The following is a 22628-nucleotide window of genomic DNA, read 5'->3' on the forward strand; positions in this document are numbered from 1 at the left end:
TTTTAGTCCTTATTTTTAAGGTGAGAACCGTACTTTTGACATAACAGCTGACCCATAGAGTTAAAATGGCGCGGGTAAATAAGTCATTTTTGTACGATGTCAGACGATTCCAGATTTTTTTGGCCGGTAAGTCTCTAGCGCTACTAATAAGACAATCAGGATAAAGAGTGTAGACATACAGTATTTATGTCATTATAATTGCACATATATATTGTATTTTGTCATGTTTTATTTACTACATAAATTTCAAACCCCCTATATCACCCCCTTAGGGGTTGAATTTTCAAAAATCCTTTCTTAGCGGATACCTACATCATAATAGCTATCTGCATGCCAAATTTCAGCCCGATCCGTCCAGAAGTTTGAGCTGTGCGTTGATAGATCAGTCAGTCAGTTACCTTTTCCTTTTCTATATTTAAGACTTAAGCATATTATAATAATGTAAAACGAATTTTCTGCTTCAATAATTATGTGTTACTATAATGACATTAAGAACCTTTGCACGTGACATCATTTACACTTCGTAATACGTTGTAGTGCCCGGCGGGAAATATTGCACATCGAATTTAGAAAGAGATTTCGGCTTCGTAGAGCGTTGTCTCTGTCACTCATACCTATGTGAGGTTTTGTCGGTCTCCATAGAAACAACGCTCTACGAAACCGTTATCTCTTTCTAAAGCTCGATGTGCAATCTTTCCTGCGGGGCATTGTAAGGGTGAGATCTATAGAGCGCACTCTGACTTAGCTTACACTTAAGACAAAGATAAAACCAGACAGAGCTATATCTCTGACATAAATCTGTCTCGTTTTAACTCAATCTTAAGTCTGAGCAAAGTCAAAGTGAGCTCTATAAATATCAGCCTTAATCTAGTTTGCAGCGCTTTTGGAATCGTATTCATATGCAAAGGTTTAAAAATACTAAGCGGTATTTTCTCTATGTTGATTGATCTCTACATTGGTTGATATTTATACCGGTATTGCGTCACCTGTTTATTTACCATTTTTGCCGCTAGCAACTCAAGCTTTAGTACTTTCTGTAGATTGGTTTACCAATATATTGTTATATATAAAAATGAAAATATTTGGATGGTCGCTGTCGTTATTAGACTTGGCTGTTTCTTAAGATACGCTCTTTTAATGTGGAGATTTTGTTTTTTGGTATAATAACATTTTTTATTACGCCAAGTGTTGTCTAAGGGTGCGGTTATTAACATGGGCGCCATTTTAATAACAATAAAAATTGAGTATGAAAAGGATTTCGGTTTCGAAATCGGAGCTGTTCAGATTTTTATCTCGTTCTGGTATATATATATATATATATTTTGTTCGTATTACTTTTTTATTTATTGCAAAAATTGTAGTTTATTTATGTATTAGTGAATATAATATATATTTATTCAATTAATCAGACTTTTGATATAATGTAATCATAAGTATTATTTATCACATATAAATTGTATTTTTATCGCAGAATGTCAATATTAAGCAAACAGAATACAATAGATTTCGGCTGTTAAATCTATAGTATTCATTCAATAATGAAATGCATCGGATTTGAAAGCATAAATGAATACAATAGATTTCAGTGACAAAATTAATGAATGTATTCAATTTACTTAACATGACATTTAACATAACATTGTGAATATTTTTATTGTTAATTTATTGTATTTTTTGTTACCTTTGTCAGCCACAGACATATAATTTTAACTATAATAATAATAATAATGGGTATATATTTTGTTTTGCTTTTTTATATTTCATTATACAGGGTTTGCGTATATGAATTTTTCGTGTATATATCCAATTTACAGTTATGTATGTAAAAAGAACGAGACAAAAATCCATTGAGCTACAAAATTAATCAAAACGCGCCTCACAATAGCTATTTTGTGTTCTGGTTTACGGTTTTTGTTTATTTTAGAAATTTAGAAGATCGAATGCGTCACGTGAAATGCTAAAAATGACGTACACAGAATTACATGATGCATTCACTTCTATGGACTTTAAGACGTTTTATTGTAAAGAAGGGTGCGACAATTGTCTTGTGTGATTTTCTAATTGTTTTTTGTATACAATCACAGTTTTTAATCCAAAATTCAATTTACATTTTGACTGATATGGTAATAATAGCTTATAGCACCATCTATGTCAGTTTGCTTTTCTATAATCTCATTTGATGCAAGCAACGAACCGTCTTTTACAACAGAGTAAAAAATCACGATTTATGTCGTTTCTCAGATACATACCATTATTAACCGACCTCGATTTTCATCACAATTGGCGTACTTATCATTTAAACCTGGTGGGTTATCATATAAACCGTCATCCCCCCTCTTACCCAACAAAACGTATCATGACCATTTAAACTTAGAAGTCATTAATGTATGTTGACAATTCGCGGTCCGGTACGACTGCCTTGATTGACGACCCTTGTTACTTTTTTGTAACCCATATTTAGCTTGGGTCTCTTATCATCAAACTTGGGCTTCACATTTAAACCCCTCCTTACCCAAGAAAAAGTATCAAAACCACTAAAACTAATCTCACTTCTATCATTGATATAAATGTTGAAAACTCGGGGTCCCGTATAATTAATTCCCTTGCTAGTTTGTCATAACTCATCTATGATTTATTTCTTTCATCGCAATTAGCTTAATCCTCATTTAAAGTCCTCCTCATACTTAACAAAACGTATCATAACCATTCAAAGTTACTTCTATCATTGATATAAACATGAAAAAGACTTGTGTCTGGTATGACTATGCTACTTTGCAATAACCCATCTTTAATTTGGGTTTTTATCGCATTTTTTACCCGATATATCTTCTACACGGCTGTAATTAAATACTTCTATTATTGATACAAATGTGAAAAAGTCTTGTTCCGGTACGATTTTTGCTACAATTAGTACCCATCTTTAATTTGGGTCTTCATCTCAGTTGGCTTATTTCTGATTGAAAACCCTCATCTTACCCAACAAAACGTATCATAATCATTAAAATTCACTTCTATCATTGATATAAACGTTGAAAGCTTGCGGTCCAGTATGACTCCCCTGTCGCACCCCTCGTTACAACGTCATTGTGGTATGAGAGCTACAGTATATGGTGGTATCGCAGATGGGCGGCGTGTATGCAGCGGGGCTGCAGTACCACGGCGGCTTCGCGCCGCCGCCGCCGCCCAGAGGGCCGTTCGCGTCGCCGCCGCATCCGCATACGCATTATATCACCAATTCGCAAGTAAGTCTCGTCACGAAAGTGGAAAAAGCAAACGATTAACAGAAGTAACCCAGTGGGCGCTATAGAGAGCTATGCTTGAAGTTTCTCTACGTGATCGAATCAGAAATGAGGAGATCCGTAGGAGAACTAGAGTAACCCAAAATAGCTCAGCGGGTTGCGAAGCTGAAGTGGCAATAAGCAGGTCTCATGGTACGAAAAAACGATGGGTCTAGCGAGGCAATTGCAACTACCGGAAAAATGTAACCAATCTAATTTTCTTCTAAAGATAATTAGAATTATCTTTAGAAGATACTAGCTGGACGTCGAACTCTTTGATTTTCCGGAATAAAAAGCCACTCTCCAGGTCTTTATTTATACCCATGCAAAAAATGACGTCAATCCGCTGCACCGTTGCGACGTAGTTGAAGGACAAACCAACAAACGAACACACTTTCGCATTTATAATAAGGGTACTGATTATTTTCAGCGTGCGGAAGGCAGTCGGCTAGAAATGATGGGCAGCGGGGAAGGCACCCTGTCACCCCTACAAGCCCCGCCTGACTTACACCACGCGCCTCTGCTACTCGCGACCGAGGTAAGTGGCTTCGGCCATGCCTAGATGTTATCCTATTGGTTAAGCCGAGTGTGTAAATACTTGCGAAACAAATAGTCTAAAGGTGTCTATAGTTATCTTACTTCGAAAATTGAAAATTTAATTTGTAGTTCATGACCACAATTTAATTTTTTTTAACTGATGTAACCACAAATTCACGGTTTTCAAATTTTTCCCCTAATGTCAGCTATAAGACCTACCTATTTGCCAAATTTCATGATTCTAGGTCAACGGGAAGTACCCTGTAGGTTTCTTGGTAGACCGACAGACAGACAACAAATCCTATAAGGGTTGCGTTTTTCCTTTTGAGGTACGGAACCCTAAAAAACCTGTTGGTGCAAAAGTACAAGCGGAACCCTTCGTGCGCGAGTCCGACTCGCTCTTGACCGGTTTTTATATAAACCTGTATGTCCTCAGGCTCGGGGAGGCCCCTTGGAGTTGATGGCGCCGCATCACGCGAGGCACGCGCTCTCACATCATCACCACGTGAGTTTATACATGACTAGCTGATGCCCGCGACTTCGCCCGCGTGGAATTATGTTTTTCAAAAATCCCGTGGGAACTCTTTGATTTTCCGGGATAAAAAGTAGCCTATGTCACTCTCCAGGTCTTTATCTATAACCATGCAAGAAATCATGTCAATCCGTTGCGACGTGATTGAAGGACAAACCAACAAACCAATAAACCAACAAACAAACACATTTTCGCATTTATAATAAGGGTACTGATTTTTAATATGTATTTTCACAGCAACGTCGCAACGGCGGCGGTGTGGGCGTAGGGTCCCATGTGAGCGTGGGCGTGGGGTCCGCCCATGTCAGCGTGGGCGTCATGGGCGCAGGGTCTCGCGCGGCGCGGCCCTATGTCCGCGCCGCCCCACGTTGGGCGACGCATCCACACGCTCACACTGTACATCACATACACGCACAGGTAAAATTGTAATAAGCAAGAAGCATGGGCGTTGTGAGCGACCGCCCACAATTGGGTATTTGACTCAAATTTTTTTATTACTTTTTTTTTTGAATTCTCTTTTAAAGAGCCTGAGTCACTCATGTGACTATGTGGCTCTCGTAAGTTTACGAAAAATATTTTATTACTTTATTATAAACTAGGATAAAAATAATGACGTAAACTGAAAAAACTAATTAAATCGATCAAATAACAAAAAAGTTATATAAGCATTTAAATATTTCTGATTAGACAGAGATAAAGAATTTTGACGTCACACCTCACTAATGCCATAGTAGCATCGTGCGGTTTCATACAAATTTTCGTTTTGCGAGAAAGGGATAGATTTTTTTTTAAATTTTATTATTAGAAAAAAAAATAAGACCCTCCCACTCCAAAATTAAAATGCCTGTAACTTTGTAAATCTTTGTTGGATTTTAATATTTTTTTCAGCGTACGTCATTATTTTTATCCTAGTTTATAAGAAAGTAATAATATTTATCAAATTCAAAAGTAGGAAAATACCCAATTGAATTAGGAATTATTAAATAGTATGTATAATAGAGGGTCTTCTTCTTCTTCTTCTTCTTCGCTCTGGGCTGGTTTCCGCACTTAAACGTTTCCGTCTGTTGTGCGTGCATTGCCCCTCCCCGCCGAAGTCTTCACTCCAGCCATCCAAGCTCGCTCCAGAAGCCAAATAGACCGCCCAGGTTGCCGAGGGCTTCATGGAGTGAGGTCGGGGATCCTAAAAAATAGAGGGTCTTTTAAAATTTGTAAAATCCACGTCCGCTGTTAGTGTTACATTGTGTTGCTAACCATTGGTGTTGTGTCAGGGCGGCGGTGGACTGGTGTCTGCGGCGCTGCCGGCGCAGCTGCACGTCGCGTCGCCGCTGTCGCTGCCGCCACCACCACCAACCTACCAGGTACGCAGTGGCGCGCAGCTCATAGAGGCATAAACGTGTACGGGAGCGGTGTGCAGGCTCGACCGTACCAAAGGGGAGATCTCCCACCGAGCGGTTGGATGTGCTCGGTAGCGCCAGCTGGGCCGACGGTTATGTCTTGAAACTTCTATATATAGTCCAGATTGCAGAAAACTCCGTTAGTGCAATTACTATCGGCGGTACATTTGTTCGGGACTATGTCATCGATTGAACAGCGCCATCTAGTTTCTATTGTGGCAACCGCCACAAACGCACTGCTTACCCTCATTATAATAAGTCTATGCTTATTTTTCATTTTGACCTGCCGTAAAATAAGTTCATACCTAAATGCATACCCTGGCTTGAACTCCTGTGCACGCCACTGCAGGTACGTTCTTACTACCGCAGCTCCTAGCACTTCTGCAGCCCTGGTACTATTGCCCCAAGTTAAACTTCCTCGGTAAAAAAAAAAAATCTGTGATAGCCTAGTGGTTAGGATGTCCACCTTCTAATCGGAGGTCGGGGGCTCGATCCCGGGCACGCACCTCTAACTTTTCGGAGTTATGTGCGTTTTAAGTTATTAAATATCACTTGCTTTAACGGTGAAGGAAAACATCGTGAGGAAACCTGTATTCCTAAGAGTTCTCCATAATGTCCTCACAGGTGTGTGAAGTCTACCAATCCGCACATGGCCAGCGTGGTAGACTATGGCCAAAACCCTTCTCACAATGAGAGGAGACCCGTGCTCTGTAGTGAGCCGGCGATGGGTTGATCATGATGATGAAACTTCCTCTGACCAACAACGGGGGGCGATTCGCTGATCTTGGGGCGAGTGGGTGTTTTTTCACTATCAAAATTTATATCTGCTGTACCCCTGGGTACTATAAGTCCCGCAAATTGCTATTGCGCTGGAACCATGTATCATTAACATCGAAATGACGCCATTTTGACGTCAGCCGAAGTAAAAATATACCATCAGCTCGAAACTTCAGGCTAGTGCTGACGTCACTAAAATGGCGGCCACGCGCATTATCAATTTATACTGTTCTATTTCTAATCAAACATCCTGTAAACAGGTGTTCCTCAACCTCCTGGCGATGTTCCCGCTGTCCCCGTACGCGGAGGCCCGCGACGAGGCCGGCGAGTCCCCCGAAACTGAGAACTACGAGGCCTTACTGTCCCTTGCGGAGAGACTCGGCGAGGCCAAGCCGCGGGGCCTGGCGAGGCACGAGATAGACCTGCTGCCTTCCTACAAGTACTCCGAGCAGACGCATCAGGGTGAGTCCTTGTTTAATCCACGAGGCCTGCATGGCAGGACATTTTTCTAATTTTGTTTTTTTAGTTTTTTTAAAAGAATATTAGCCATGTTAAATGACTAATATTCCCCTTTCCTCTCCAACTAAGCGTCAAGCTTGTGCTAAGAGTAGGTACGACAATAGTGCAACGGGCGTGGTTTGAACCGTCGACCTTTCGGTTTTCAGTCCACGCCTTTATCCGTTGAGCTATTGAGGCTTTCTTGGGATAATATTGTTGTGGGTTACTATTATGGGTGCGATATTAGCCAACGGCGCGGGAGATATGCACAAGTGTGTGCGACAACACAGGTGCACTCTCTATTCCGTCACTCCCATAACCCCGATGGAACGGAAGTCCGACACGACCAGAGAGAGATCAAGCGCAGGACCGATTGCTTTACGTGCTCGCAGAATCACGGGAGTGACACCGCTGACTTCCTAACTCAGGGCTAGTACTGAGAATTTTTTACTGAAAAACTCTATGCCTAACTTTTTTGGCCCGACCCGGGAATCGAACCCAGGACCTCGTCATGTAGAGTCGACCATGCTATCCACAAGCCAACGAGGCAGTTCCCGCATAAAACTTGACTAAAGTGAAATAGGAGTTTGAAATTTGTGTAGTCCACGCGGACAAAAGTTGCGAGCAAAAGCTAGTTAAAAAAAAGTTTTGACACGTACTTGACCAGTTTTAACATGTTTTAACATGTTTTTGTGTTTCCAGGCGAGCAGACGTCGTGCGTCGTGTGCATGTGCGAGTTTGAAGCGAGACAGACGCTGCGTGTTCTCCCTTGCGCGCACGAGTTCCACGCCAAGTGCGTCGACAAATGGCTCAGGGTGCGTACACAATAGTGCTATCCTTTTCCGCGGGGAATATTCTAAAAGAGACAGACGCTTTTAGATCTTTCGATTTTTTTGTCTGTGTGGGAGCGGGTGATACTGGTTAAAGCATCATTTATAAAATAAGAAAATTTAGTGATTTTTCAGTAAAAATTGTTAAATAATATCGCGATTAAGTTATAGAAGACATAGATGATGACTAAAATCAAAATAAAAATATTTTTCATTAAATTAAACTTTCACAAGTACTTTTGAATCGTCAAATGCATCTACCACAGGTTCGGAATGCGTTTCCTGCCGAGAAGAACCTCTGTACTAAACGTCAAAATCGGTTAAACGGATAGGCCGTTAAAAGCTAGCAGACAGACAATCTTTCGCTTCATTTATAATATTAATATGGATTTATTAAAACTTACTAGACAGTAAAACAGTTTTTTTAACAGTAAAAATGGTTAAACAATGTATTTTTAATTTGCAGTCGAATCGAACGTGCCCTATATGCAGAGGCAACGCGTCAGAATACTTCAACAATTCGGAGTGACTCGCGGGGGAATCTCTCCCTTGCGGCGGTCATTATAAGGGCGGTTGTCGCTTGTGACGTGCGATCTAGTGGCACGAAACTTGAGTTACTGTACACGGATATCTTTAAAGGCGCGATTGGACCGACTAGCGATTGGTTGAAGCATAAATATCGAATATTAACATATAAAATATTATTAAGACTTCAATTCAGCGCAATAAGTCATCTAAAAGCGTTAAAATAGGTCCATAGATTTACTAAGAAAACACCAAGTTTCGTGCCAAGCAATAATAGTCATTAGCTGGTGGTGTTAAAGTCGACATTGTAGTGCCAGGATGTTAGCGATTGCCAAACATGTAACAAACGTTAGGTTTTTGATGATTTTCTATTTATTCGCGTAATAGTCAGTAAATATGGTTAAATGAACATAATATAATGATATAAAGAAATTAAATTGACATAAAAATTAAGTAATTTTCAATGAAAATGCAATGTGTGAAAATTAGGAAACAGTAAATATGATTAATAAGTAAATGATTTCAGTAAAATTTGTTAAATTAATTGAATTTAAAATGACATTGAATAATTCTATAAATAATTTCATTAAAATTGATTTTTGCTAAAAATGTAGTTTCTCTTGAATAGAAAGAATGATTTTTGTTTATTTTCTTTGATAACGTGAAAAAATAGAAAATCATCATAAGTCGATAATAAATAATTTTCTCATATTTTCGTTTTGTATAATTTTTCATAGTTACCGGAATAAAATCGCCCGTATTTTTTAATGTGTAATAATTATTATTGTAAGAGTATATATTAATTGTAGAATAACAAATAGCTGTGCGGCCTTAGTTGTGTGCGTGAGGTGCGTATACGTGTGTGCGTGATTATAAATACTTGGCTTGGTTTAATTTTTTGGTCATTGTGTTGCGAGCTAGCGTTCGGGAATGTTCTTATAAATATATGAAAAAAACCTTTCCTGCATTAGTTTTAAGTATTTAAAATAGATTTTCGTGTCATTGGCAATTATTTTTGTTGCCAATTTTTTTTTTTCCTAATAAAAAGACAGATTTTGTTCTCTCAAATAAATTGCTATTTTTTGTCAATAAAAGTGCCAATGGACGCGTCAATATTAATTATTATTATCACAACACGCATGCATTTTTATTTCGCTTTCTTAACCGACATTGAATGTAATTTGGCGTTATAATTAGTTTCCTATATTATTATAATGATGTATTGAATTTTTATTGTTTTTGTTTTGTTGTTGTATTGTTACGTATTTCGGAATGAATTGTGTGCAATGTTTGTTTGTTTGTGGGTTTGTTTGTATTCAAGACTTGTTTTTTCATTTATATACTTATCTCACACCCGGTTTTACTCACGTGTTCTAGTCTACGTTAGCCCGACTAGTTTCGAAACCATCGGGGTCCGCGCGCGGTGCGTAGTTTTAACTGACTCCCTTCTCTTTCTCCTTCTTCTCCCTTCTACCGTCGACTAAAACACGTGAGTAAAGTCGGGCATGAGATAAGTATAATGGAAATCACTCACGATAGTTTGAACGCTAAATAACACATTTATATAGTAAGCTCGGATGAGAAGTTTCTGAGATCACCTCCTGCATCCAAACTTATAGCGGCTTTCTATGACTTAGCGAACATCACAATAAAAATGATATCAAAATTTATTTTAACCAATTTTACAAACTCACTTTAAAAAAAGTTAGTTTAAATTGTAAATATTTTTTTTTTTTTTTTTTTCAAAATTAATATTAGGGGTGTAACCAGAACGCTAGCAAAAACTTAGCGTTATTGTTATACTACCTAAACACAATCCAATAACCTCATTTTGTAGTTTTAGTGATTTAGCGTTTTTCAAACCCGCGTGCAAAACTCGGGTCAATGCCCCGCCTATGACGCAGCATTGACTCCGAGTGGCCTACTTACGCAACGTAAACTTTTACAAAATCATAGGATTTTTTTATATATTTTTTGCGGTTTTTTTGGTATATCAGTAAATCATCAGTACCTGTCTTCGTTTTTGCGAGCGTTCTGGTTACACCCTGTATAAACAAGGAGTGGAATTAAATTAATAATTTCGGACTGATTGCAATATATGTATGTATTATATTGTTTATACATTTTTTTAAATTTGTTTTTTATCGTCTTCCATGGATGAGTCCAGTTTTTAGTATGGCAGTGTGGTTTCAATAGAAAATCTTTCCAATATTCTAGCAATGCGCCCCCCCCCCCCCTTCATTCTAATAAATCCAATATGAAATATCCGGTAGGTCGGTTTAGTAAAACCTGCATCAATCATTATTACAATCTCAATTGTTGTCATTGGCTGAATTTTACTTTGACGTTATTGTGTTTCGACTCTCGAATTCTAGCAACATTGGTGAGACGTAAAATCTCATACTAAGCGTACTGTGGTGATGGTAACATGGCTTCCATATTAGGTTTTATGGTTTTATGATAGGAGTAGAAAATATTACTTTAGTTAGCGCAATAAGGACCGGCGTCGGTATGCGGATTTTAAGTCATTTCGCGCTCGCAATAATGTGGATCTCTAAACTAAAACGACAGCTCTAAAGAAAGAAGTCAGTATAGCGCTCTCTCCGTTACATAATCCCATACAAATGATAGAGACAAAAATCTCAGTGGGCGTTAACCATTTTTAATAACGAACATGTATTCAAAAAACATTCGAAAACGTTTTCAAAAAGCATTCCTAATTCAATTAGAAAACACAGTTTCGTTTGTGATTGGTTGGTGCCTCAAAATGGTTAGCGCCCACTGAGATTTTTATCTCTATCATTTGTATGGGATTACGGAACAGAGAGAGCGCTATACTAACTTTTTTCCGCAGCTAGGGTATAGATTTAGACATGTCAATTTAGTTCTGAGATTGTGTAGAACGGAATTCATCATCATGATCATGATCAACCCATCACCGGCTCTCTGCAGAGCACGGGTCTCCTCTCAGAGTGAGAAGGGTCAACGGAATTGGCCACAATATATTTGAGTTTTTTTATGAGTTTGATTCGGACAAAGATACATTTTAGGCTCCTTTTGCAAAATAATTTTCAAGCTGAGGCCCCTTTTATTACCAAAGGGGCCTCATCACATCAGTTATATGAAATGCGAGTGTTTAGTGTAGAAACTATTTAAAAAAAGAAACAAGGCTCACTACACCGAAAACCCAACTATTCTTGCGTTTATCTGTTGCGAAAACAATCATATATTTCTCGTCTATGACCCCAAAAATAGTCTTTTGAATTGTTTTTTTTTTTATTGGGAATACATAAAATTAAAAGAAATAAAACGCTAGGCATTTATTTAATTCGTGCAATATCCGACGTCGGTCTGTGTGCCATGTATGTACAATTAGTTTGTTTATCTTCCATGTGTATAGTATTAAACATTCAAATATCAATTGCGCACTTGTGAGTTAATTCGATGATAATAATAATTATCTGCAATATGTAACATTTTTAATTCGAAAAGGACTATTCTAATTTCTTCATCTCTACATAACCTCTTTGAGAACATAATGTCCGATTTTATACACAATTTTTAAATCGACTATTTTTACTATTCCTAATATATAAGGGTTTTATATTATGTGATCAATTTCTAAGCATCTAATGCTTACACGCCTTACAGTAAACTGTCCATACCTAGGTACTCAAATTTCATTATCGCAATCCCGAGAATTCTCAATTTAACTCACCATTGCGTATTTTTGAAGCGTTACTGTTGCATTGAGGTGGGCTTGTGGGCGTAGATTTATTTTACAAAGGGGGCCTTCGCTGAGGGGCCCTTTTAAACAAAGCGGGCCTTCGCTAAAAAATGGGGCCCCGTTTATTTTAAATTGGTTTTAAATAAAATCATTTCAACTAGTAGCAAAAAATATAGTTTTGCCAACAAATAATAAATGTTTGGTTCTTCAATATGCTTAAAACTAGTTATCTCGTCACATTTTCCATTAATGTTTTAAATGAGTATTTTATTAAATTGAATAAAAATGAGTTATTTCAAAATGTGTGTTATACATAAACAACGCCCGCAAATGCCCGTTTTGTCTTCGTTGATAGTTGTTAGTTGTAAATGCTAGGCTCAGGTTAGTTTTAGTTTTTTTCATTTCGCATTGTTGACCTTAGAGGCGGCTTATCTAATCGCATTTTCAACGTTTGTCGTTTGTCTATATTGGTCTCGACTCTTGTGAAACTTTCTCAGAAATAAAACTTGGCTATAAAAGCATTATTTTGTCGTAAGCAACGATTTTACCAGTATGAAAGTATGCATACTTCAGTTCAGACTTTTTTTTGTATGTTCTTTCTGTTTAATTTTGTGATATTATGCACTGTTTTGGTTTTATCTCACAACAGTTTTGCATTATATTTTATTTCTTATATTGTTGTTAAATGATATGGATTAAAATCATTATTTATAAACATTTGTAAATAAGTAAAGTTGTTTCGATTTGCGTTTATTTTTTCAAATTTCGTTTTGTGCTCAAATCAATTACAATGTTTTGATTTTACCTTGTGATGTATTTTTTTTAGTTGCCAGACTTTGGTAGTTATTGTTTAATTTATGCAAATTTCTTTAAATATTAATGTTATTATACCATGATATACTTTTAGTTGCTGTACTAAAAAGTCAATGGAATGAAAGAAATGATATAGGTACCAGATACATAGGAATTAGGATTAATGTCATGGATTTTTCTCACCACTAAATGAAATCTTCGTTTAAAATGGAATATATTCACAAACTTAATAATAAAATACTATTTCTATTCTGTTTAATATCTTTTAATTTGGGTCATTTACGTATAGTCTCGAGGCCCTTTATGAATTTTCAAAAGGGGGCCTCATAATTTTAAAGTCAAAAAAAGTAATTATTGTTAAGGCGGATAAGAAACATCAATATTAAGAGTGAGTTTTTTAATGACTACTTATAAAAAAAATATAGGTACTTGATATATAAGAAGTCCTATGTAAAAATATAAGTTTAGGTTTTTATTTGATGTCCGCGCTCTACCAAATAAACAAAATTTTATTTTTAATCAATTACAAATCGACTAACTTTAGTTTTAGTTTGCGGATAACTTTATTTTTATCATTTATTGCATAAACATATTATTATATAATAATAACATTTTGTATCGTTAATATTAAGTTAGTCCAATTCGTTCTTTTACTTAAAACTGTGCCTTATTGCGATTATATTAAGTTTTGTTTTGAATTCACAATAGTTTTTAAGTAATTAGTATTAACTCTAAATATAGTCTGAGTGTATAGTTCTTGCATTTCACGAGGGCGAGCGACTTATGCTTGTGTTCAAGTCGTGTCGGTATAAATAAGGTAAAGTAAATATGTGCGTTTGCTCGCGACTGATTGGTCCGACATGCACGCACACTTACGCTTTGTCCGTGTATACGACGTAACCACAAGTAAAGTTCGCGCGCGCTCATTAATTACACAAACTATAGAACAAACTAAACTTATAATACGCTATATATACCAATCTGAAACTCATTGCTGAGGGCTGTGACCATTTATCACAACTTTGTGGGGGATTTCCTTGGAAAAATCCCCCCCCAGATCTTTATTATTATTTTAAACCACAGATATGGACGTATGCAAGTACGCTAGACAAGGTGTGCCATTCTACGAACTAGGAATTAAAATTAACACTAGAGTCAACATTTATAGCGGTTATAAATATTGTTTTCAATTGAGAGAATTACTCGTAGCTCTTATATAATAAAATAAAAACCGGTCGAGCCTTAATAATTTCTACGCAACTATAAAACAGACTATATTTAGAGGCAAAATTATTGTAATGTCTAATTTTATGCTTTACTTTTGTTTTTATGTTTCATCAAAACCCGTATTGAAATTGTAGATATACAAATTGATTGCGATTAAAGCGTTTCGATTCGACGCGTGGAAAACGATAGGCATAAAACCGACTGACAGTTGACATATAGAGCTAATATATATGCATTATATAGTCCGTACAAAATGATTTCTCACGCGCTATTTTAACTCTATGGGTCAACTGTTATGTCAAAAGTATGTTTCACCTTTAAAATAAGGACTAAAATCGATTTTCGACACATAAAGTTTTTTTTTAATTAGACACGCATTACACCTATATTTTGGCTTCATCGATTTGTATATCTATAGTTGAATGTAATCTGTGATTCCTAACTTTTCATCTCGATTTTTTACTCAGTCTCAACTGTCATTTGAGTTGACACTTGACAGCTGTCAGTTAGCTACGCCAGCCAATTACCAAAGTACTGTGTAACGTTTAGTTTTGTGTATAGAGCGCCCGAGGAGTTTTGATTGCTAGTAGCAAGTTACAAGTATCAAGGTCTCTCGGGCGTGCTACATCCGCCTCATTGTGCTCCAGTCGTTTTTATTTATTAATGCACTGCTAATTTATTTTTTCTTTTATTTTCTTTTTTTAAGGACACGATCCCCTATATCCCTTTTTGCTTGAGAAGTTGCTCAACGTTTCTGATACGAACCGCTAATGTGTGAAATGCCCTTCCGGCATCCGTTCGCATTGCACAAAATCGGATAAAATTTATCCGATAAATTCTTTGGCAAGATTTCTAAGACTATGAAATGTCAAAAAAATTCTTCTTCTATACTAGAGTATAGAAGAAGAACTTGTTTGACATTCACGGAAAGAAGTTAGTATAGCGCTCTCTTTTACGTAATACCATACAAATGAAAAAGACAAAAAAATCATGTGAGCGTTACCTATCACAAACGAACAAACAGTTGTTTCCATAATATTATTAGTTAGTTATTAGAGAACCTTATCTTTTCAAAAACATTCGAAATTCAGTTCGTTTGTGATTGGTTGGCCATTCAAAATTAGTTAACGCGCATTGAGATTTTGGCTCTGTTATTTGTATGGTATTAACGTAACGTAACATAAATACTTAGGTAGGTACTATACTCTATATTATACAGTAACTTCTTTCCGTGGATTTATGTAAGACTAAAATCGTACTTTTGACAGACACAAAAAGTTAAAATAGCTCGAGAGGAGTTTTTTTTAATACATTATTGGATTGTAAATTAATCTTGTAAGAATCACTGTCAGCTGTTATTATTTTAATGACAAAAGCACTGCTAATAAAAGAATTACGCATACCTAACTACGACTTTAGGGATCCACATTAAAGTATTGATATCAAGTAGGTACCTAAGTAACTAGGTAGTTTTTATCGAAATTTTTGTAACTCTAGTTCACTTATATGGTATTTTTCATATTTTAACTACCCGATTTTTCATATCTAAAACAAGAATTTTTGGGGGCCCAAAAAGTTCTCGGGCCCCCAAAAATTCTCAACACAATTTCTTAACTTTTACAACTTAAATCTTATTACTTTATAGGTAATACCTAATTATAATCTTTTTAAAATTGGTTTTGTATTTTGAGATCAAATTAAATACTGCAATTTACATACTACATTTTGTTTGTCAAATATAAGTAGTTACTTGCAACAAAATATGTGAATACTTTTGTACCTATAGGACATAGGTAAATACGAAGATAACGATATTTTCTGCGGACTCTATCGATGTAAAATCCATTTATTGTGCTGTATAGTGTTGCCAAATTTGTAATTAACTCACGTACAGCTGCCAATAATATACTTAGTTCTAAAATGGTTTAAAATTTCACTATGATGTACATAAATTTTGCTGTTGTTACATGTTGTTAGTAGACTGACAGCTCCAAAGCTAGGCTGGGTCCACTTAATTCTTTGTATGATATAGACTGTATGGAGTATTGACACGGCTTTTATAAATAAATGAATAGATCACCAGTCCAGTTGTATTTGTAGCTTAGTGCAATGTAAATAGCATGTGTATCTAATGTGTATACATAGTGAGTTTATATATAAATGGTATTTTTGCATGACTTTAATAAAATGTAAAATGTTTGACTGTATTTTGTGTAGGTATATAATTTGGTTGAATATACGTTTCCATTAATGTTATCCCACTTCTGATAATTTTTGTAATAATATATCTAGGGCGCTGAAAGTACCTGTAATCGTTACTACACATTACAGCATCGAGTGCTGAAAACAAATAATGGTTTAGTCACTAAACTTATCGTCCCATGCGTCGTGTTTCAACTTTTGTGGCGTGTCCTAATTGGGCTCATATTCTCTATGATATTATAATTGGGACATGTAACGCTAAATTTGCCATCTTACAAGAACTTTTGCAATTTGACAAAGAAAAAAATTAAAGAAGTTATTGACGTCACAAATTGTGACACAATTTTTTTTTTAATCATAATGAATAGGGTTGCCGTTCAATTGAACACGTACAATACCAAGAATGTCTAGAAAGTTCCCTATCAACACAAAAGCACAGTGGAGCAAAAATATATTTAGCTAACTGTCAGATATGAGAGATGTGCTGAACTTGGTCTGCCAACTGGTTTGTTGCCAACGGATTGAATTGGACTGACAACTTTAAGGTCCTGAAGAATGCTTGTCGAATTTTAAATGGATCATAAAAATTCATCAAGTTTATTCACTTGAATGGAAATGTGTATATGACCAAAGCGTAGCGAGCCGTGTGATTTACTTACGTTTTCTACTCACGATGTCGCTCCCGTTCGCTTCGTCCAAGAATCACTCGTGCCCCGTCCTAGCGTTGACGAATTTAGCCCCTTTTTGAGATTTAATATCGCCGGTTGGTGACTGGACGGCTTTTATTGGTAAGCGTATAATGGGAAGGAGGCCTTTTTTTAAAATACATCTACCATAATGATTTATTTGCAGAGACTTTTTAGGGGCCTGCTAAATAATTTTATTGTATTTGAAAATTTGCCCCTATTTGAAAATTTAATAACAATAATTGTTTGTAAAAATATTTACACGTTCTTACAATAATTAGGTATAATCATAAACTCATGACTTGAGTTTTTCCGTACATCAGTGCCGTCGATAGTGTTAAGCTATTATTTTGACGATCAACTTATTTATTGAGAAATATGAAAACAACACTCGATAAAAACCGTCTATTTACTGCACCACTTAACTGCTTACTCGGAAAACGTTTTAGCGTTTTTCGTAAAAAAAACTCCAAATGGTGTGTATTATTAGATAAGTAAGTTTTATATACTAAAGAAAAATTTGTAAGTAAAGCACATTGAAAATTGTTTGGGTAATCTATCTTTTTTTAGCTTACTTAAAATATGAGTACATTTTAGGTAATTTCACGCATAAAATCGTAGGCAACGTGTTTTTCCTCGGAGTTTGAGACGTTTTTATTTAATTTTTCATGTTTCATTGTAAGTGTTAGCGGTAAAAAATGTATTAAAGGCCGTGTATAGCGCGTCAGTGTAAATATTTATGTGAGAAGAGATTTTACCTTTTAAGTAAGCCAAGAAAAAATAGGTGTGTAGGCGTGCCCCGGCGCCTATTCCATGCAATAACTTTTCTCTACGAATTAAATATTAAAATAAATATATTAAGCAGCGTAGTGTCAGTTGCGTGTTGTGCTGCGCTCCCTGCGTCTTCGGTACAAGGTTTGGTGTGAGATGGATGGAGAAAGGTTGCATATAAAACTAATTAAAAATAGCGGTTAGCGATGTAACAATAAATAATTATTAATAGGTCCGATTTATATATGGGCACATCATACTGTCCAACAATTATTCCTAATTATAAAAAGTGTGGGCTTTAATCTCACATCACATTGAAAAAGTTTTTAATGACACAATCCAAACTTATTGTACACAGTTAGCTGCTGACATTATAAATTCAGACTATAGTATGACTGGCAAAATACGTATCAAAGGCCCTCAACTCGAAGGCCCAAAGTTTCTCATCAAGTTTTTACTTTTTTTAAATTGGTTTGAAGTAACTTAACTTAAGATGAACTTCGGCTCTTAAAATGCTTCTGAGGTTTTCTTCTTGAAAATTTTCCTAGGACTAGGGCGACACGTTCGGCTTACGATTTAAGCTAGAAATTTTAGATTTGTTTTTTGAATTTTAATTAGTTTTACTGTACCGGCTGCTGGATTTGATCGTTGTTGCTTGTTTTTCCATCTCTATAATAATTAATATACTGCCCATAAATTATGTTTTACTATTCAATGAGCTACTGCATATATATCAAGTTTTTTGCAAATTAATAATACTAGACTTGTAACTTAGCTCTTATATAAAATGCTTCAAAATTACTGTAAAATATTCACAAGATATTTTCAATATTTGACATGGCAGCAACGGCTTTTGATGGTAATAGCAGATAATTATTTTTAACCGACTTTAATAAAGGGAGTTCTAAATTCGGACGTATATTATATACATTTGTACATGAAAATAAAAAGTATTTGGTCACTTCGCTAATTTTTTTTGTATAATGTTTCCGTGTTTGTAGGCTTGATTTAGACGTGGAGGTTTGGTGTTTATAGTATTAAGAAAAAACTGTGTGTTGTGGGACTTTATTCCTAGATTTTTAATAATAAATATCTTACTTTAAAGACCTTTTACATTTTTACGGCCCCGATACTAAAGCAATCATAGCGATTGTATATTGCTCAATTATTTATCTAGGGGTCTGGAAATTTAAAAGGGGCCTCACTTTGTATTGTTACGTCACTAAATCTTGTTTGGTGCAATTCGATTAGACAATAGGTTTAAAATTGTGAACTCTTACTGGATAGACAAGAATATATTACAATAATTTCTGATGCATTTTTAGTTAGGTATCCTTGTTATTAGTAAAATACTTATTTTATACTAATTGTACGCGCTGGATACGGCATATAAACTTTACGTTTCATCATTGTACTCAACTTTTATTGCAGAAATAGAGCTCGATATTTTAATAACTCTTTTGAAGGTGCTAGCGACTTGTTATTTATCAAAATATATACAGATATACACACGTACACGCGCATTTACTGTGACGCCTTGACGTGTTGGCGTCTCAAGTCACTATCATCGTGGGCTGAGTGCGTCGCGTGATCTTATAAAGCTATTAAACACAAGGGTCAAAATATAAAATGTATATTTTTCTTGTCTACCCATTAAGAGTGATAAATTGAAACTGTAATGTATATGAAATTTTAAAAAAGCTACCTCCTCGCAACTGCGTTAAAACACCAAAATTGAATTTAATAAATAGTAAGATTAAAACATTTAAATTGCTTCAATTAATAAAAAAAATATAGTTACCTACAATTGCAACATTTATATATACTTAGTAATTAATGATTGTAATACTTGAATCATATTTTCTCAGATACGGATAGAACCAGTACAAAAGCATCCTAAAAGTGCAGTCACACTATTGTGTTGTAGTGTTTTGTCACGCAATGTAGTGCGTGATGAATAACCAATAGGAGCCTACCTCGAGTATCAGCGAGAGTTAGGCTAGTGTGCACGTTTCCATAATTTAAAATGTATGACTCTAATCGCTTCCTGTTGCAGAACAACACAATAGTGTGCTTGTGTGCTTGCAGTTGCTATGTTCTAAAGTTTTAAAAGGTATACGAAAAAGCCTTGAAAATATTATATCCTTGGAAATTTTTCGCAACGTCATTGTTTAGTACAAATTTAAAAACTAGTTTATGCGCACTTTGGGATCGTTAAAAAAAATTATTTCAGTATGTACTTCCGTAAAAGATCTATTAGTTTTCCAACAAGCGTTTGCTCAGAATTTTCGGAGACCACCAATATTTTATGAGGCCCTTTTAAGAATTTTTAATGCTAGAATTTTTGTCATGCCCTTATTAATTAATAATTTTTCAAGCTAATTGCTTTGCGTGCTTAGATTATTTGAGCAGTTTTTCAAGCATATTTCATACAACTTAATCTCAGGTTTGATTCCTGGTTGTGTCAATAAAAATGACTACACAATTTCCAGGAAAGTTATCTTAATGGCAATGCCAGTAGGCACTAACCGTCTAGATATTTAGCATTCCGGTACGATCGTATCCGGAAAGTTCAAATATCGTATCCCAAGAGGTCTAGCGTTCCTTCTTTCGTTCGTTCTTTCGGTCCCACAGTGACTTATCAATAGTTTAAAATTTTCACGAATCATAGGACCAAGTTTTTAAATTTTACACACAGGTTTATATCTTTGTACTAGCCTGTAAAGGGGTGATTGTAATAATTAGTTATTATGTGTTTTTGTATAGCATTTAATTTATAATATAGCATTAAAGTACAGGGGTTTTTGTTAAAAAATAAACGAATTTTGTTTGTGTGAATAACACCTACAAAGAATAAGTGAAGTATTTCAATCTGAGGCCCCCCCTTGATTTATAAATGGGGGCCTTCCTAATTCTGTCGTGTACCTTCAATTTTAGGCGCTTGAAAATTTTTATGTACAGAGGCCCTTATAGTTTCCAAATTGAATAATTAATTAAAGGGCCCTAGCTTTTTGAAAGTTCTAAATCACTAGAATGGTTTTTTTTGGTAATATTTAAGTCCTCATACTCATCTCGTCTAGGTATTTTTTTAACTACGTAAAGATGCCCTAAAGAGCAGATTAGGTCTTTTTAATATTACTTATCAATTAATTCATTATCAAACTCGCCGCCATTTTGAATTCAATGTTGCCATATAACCTCAATGCTTCTAAAACAGTAGTTATCATTATGATATTTTGTAAAGGCTTCAGCTATTATTAAAATAATGATTATGACAAAGAATGATCAACGAATAATGCAATAACGCTCTGTTCATTCATTATTAAATGGTAATTAATAATAATTATAAAGGTGGAGACATACTAATAACCCGTGACTAGATATAACGCCTCGCAACGCGTGTAGTCAAATCAAATTGTGGTATTTTGTGTGACACTAAATAACTTGTTCAGTGTAAATTCTACTAAAGTACCTACTCGACAACAACTTAGGGCTGTATAATATTGAATTCAATATTATATGATAATCATAATATATATTATATACCATCACAACTTTTTCCATCGATTTGCTGACTCTCATATAAATTGATAGATTAAAGTTTTAAAGATCGCGTTATTCGGGCCGAATCTGGCGCAAATCAAAGCGCACCCCTACATCGAAACTGTTTCAACTCAAAACACATTTTTTCAGAAACTAAAAAAACTGTTTTCTTATAATCTACAGAAGTAACTATAGGTAGGTAACTCTATGTAGGTAACAAATATAAAAAAAAGTTTTAGAGAGATTTTTTTTTAACTTTGATTATTAAATAAAGCACATAAACTCAGTTTTACGTTAATAAAATTAAAATAAAAAATCTGGGAGAAACATTAGGTATATCAAAAGTCTTAAGGGTTTTGAGTTGAAACAGTTTTGATCTAGAGGTGCGATTCATGGATTTAATAAACTTCAATTGCTGGATCTAATAATTATTACAATCGCAATTGTTGTGATAGGCTGAATTTATGGTGATGTTGTTGCAACAATGCATTGTAGCCAATGAGCGAGAGCGTGAGACCAATCAGAGGTGATTGTGATCGTGACGTGACATTTCTAGCATAGAAGAAATGACAATATTGCAACTTGATTTGGCTCAACTCGCGTTGCGTGGCGTCGGTCCGCGTATCGAGTTGTGAGTGTGTCTCCAGCATTAAGGTTGATAGATGGAGCTAGTTAGGAGCGTCGGCGTGAAGCGACCTCGGTGTGCAACACTTCTGCGAATAAAGTTACTTTGAATAGCGAAATTGTTTCATTATTCTCTTTCCCTTATCTATGTTAAAAAATGACTTCCCACGCGCCATTTTACCTTTATGCGTCAAACATGTCAAAAGTATGATTTCGTAGGGAGATTGTTTAAAACCTGCATCAATCATTACAATCTCAATTGTTCTGATTGGCTGAATTTGTGCGATTCTTGTTGCAACAATGCATTGTAGCCAATAGTGAGCGAGCGTCAATCAATCTGAGGTGATTGCGATCGTGACATTGTAGCTTCGCGCAGCAGGTGCTTATTTTAAAGGTGAACCGTATTTTTGACATGACAGTTTAAATGGCGCGTGAGAAGTCATTTTATACGGACTATATTGATTTGGCTCAACGCGTGGCGTTCGACAAGGCTCCCTTAGCACTTGAATGACATTGACAGGGGGGGCGTTGTTGGAGAACAAAGGCTTAGAATTATCAAACAAGAACAAAGGGGACACTTGACGGCAACGTTAGTTCCGATTTTCGCCACGCGTCAAGATAGCCTTGTCGCACTGTAATTCTAAGCAAATAAATAAGAAACAAA

General features: G+C 35.6%; 1 protein-coding gene across 1 annotated transcript in view; it reads left to right on the forward strand.

Annotated features, from left to right (window-relative positions):
* LOC117994068 (E3 ubiquitin-protein ligase arkadia-C-like) overlaps positions 1-10172 on the forward strand; it is a 76433-nt gene extending 66261 nt beyond the window's left edge. The window contains exons 20-27 of the mRNA XM_034981943.2: positions 3123-3242; positions 3709-3816; positions 4252-4320; positions 4585-4764; positions 5616-5705; positions 6779-6980; positions 7719-7831; positions 8313-10172. Coding sequence (XP_034837834.1) covers positions 3123-3242; positions 3709-3816; positions 4252-4320; positions 4585-4764; positions 5616-5705; positions 6779-6980; positions 7719-7831; positions 8313-8375 — 945 coding nt within the window. The 3' untranslated portion in view covers positions 8376-10172. The remainder of the gene's footprint in view (positions 1-3122; positions 3243-3708; positions 3817-4251; positions 4321-4584; positions 4765-5615; positions 5706-6778; positions 6981-7718; positions 7832-8312) is intronic.
* The last annotated feature ends 12456 nt before the right edge of the window (positions 10173-22628 follow it).

Source organism: Maniola hyperantus, chromosome 26, assembly GCF_902806685.2.
Source record: "Maniola hyperantus chromosome 26, iAphHyp1.2, whole genome shotgun sequence".
NCBI lineage: Eukaryota > Metazoa > Arthropoda > Insecta > Lepidoptera > Nymphalidae > Maniola > Maniola hyperantus.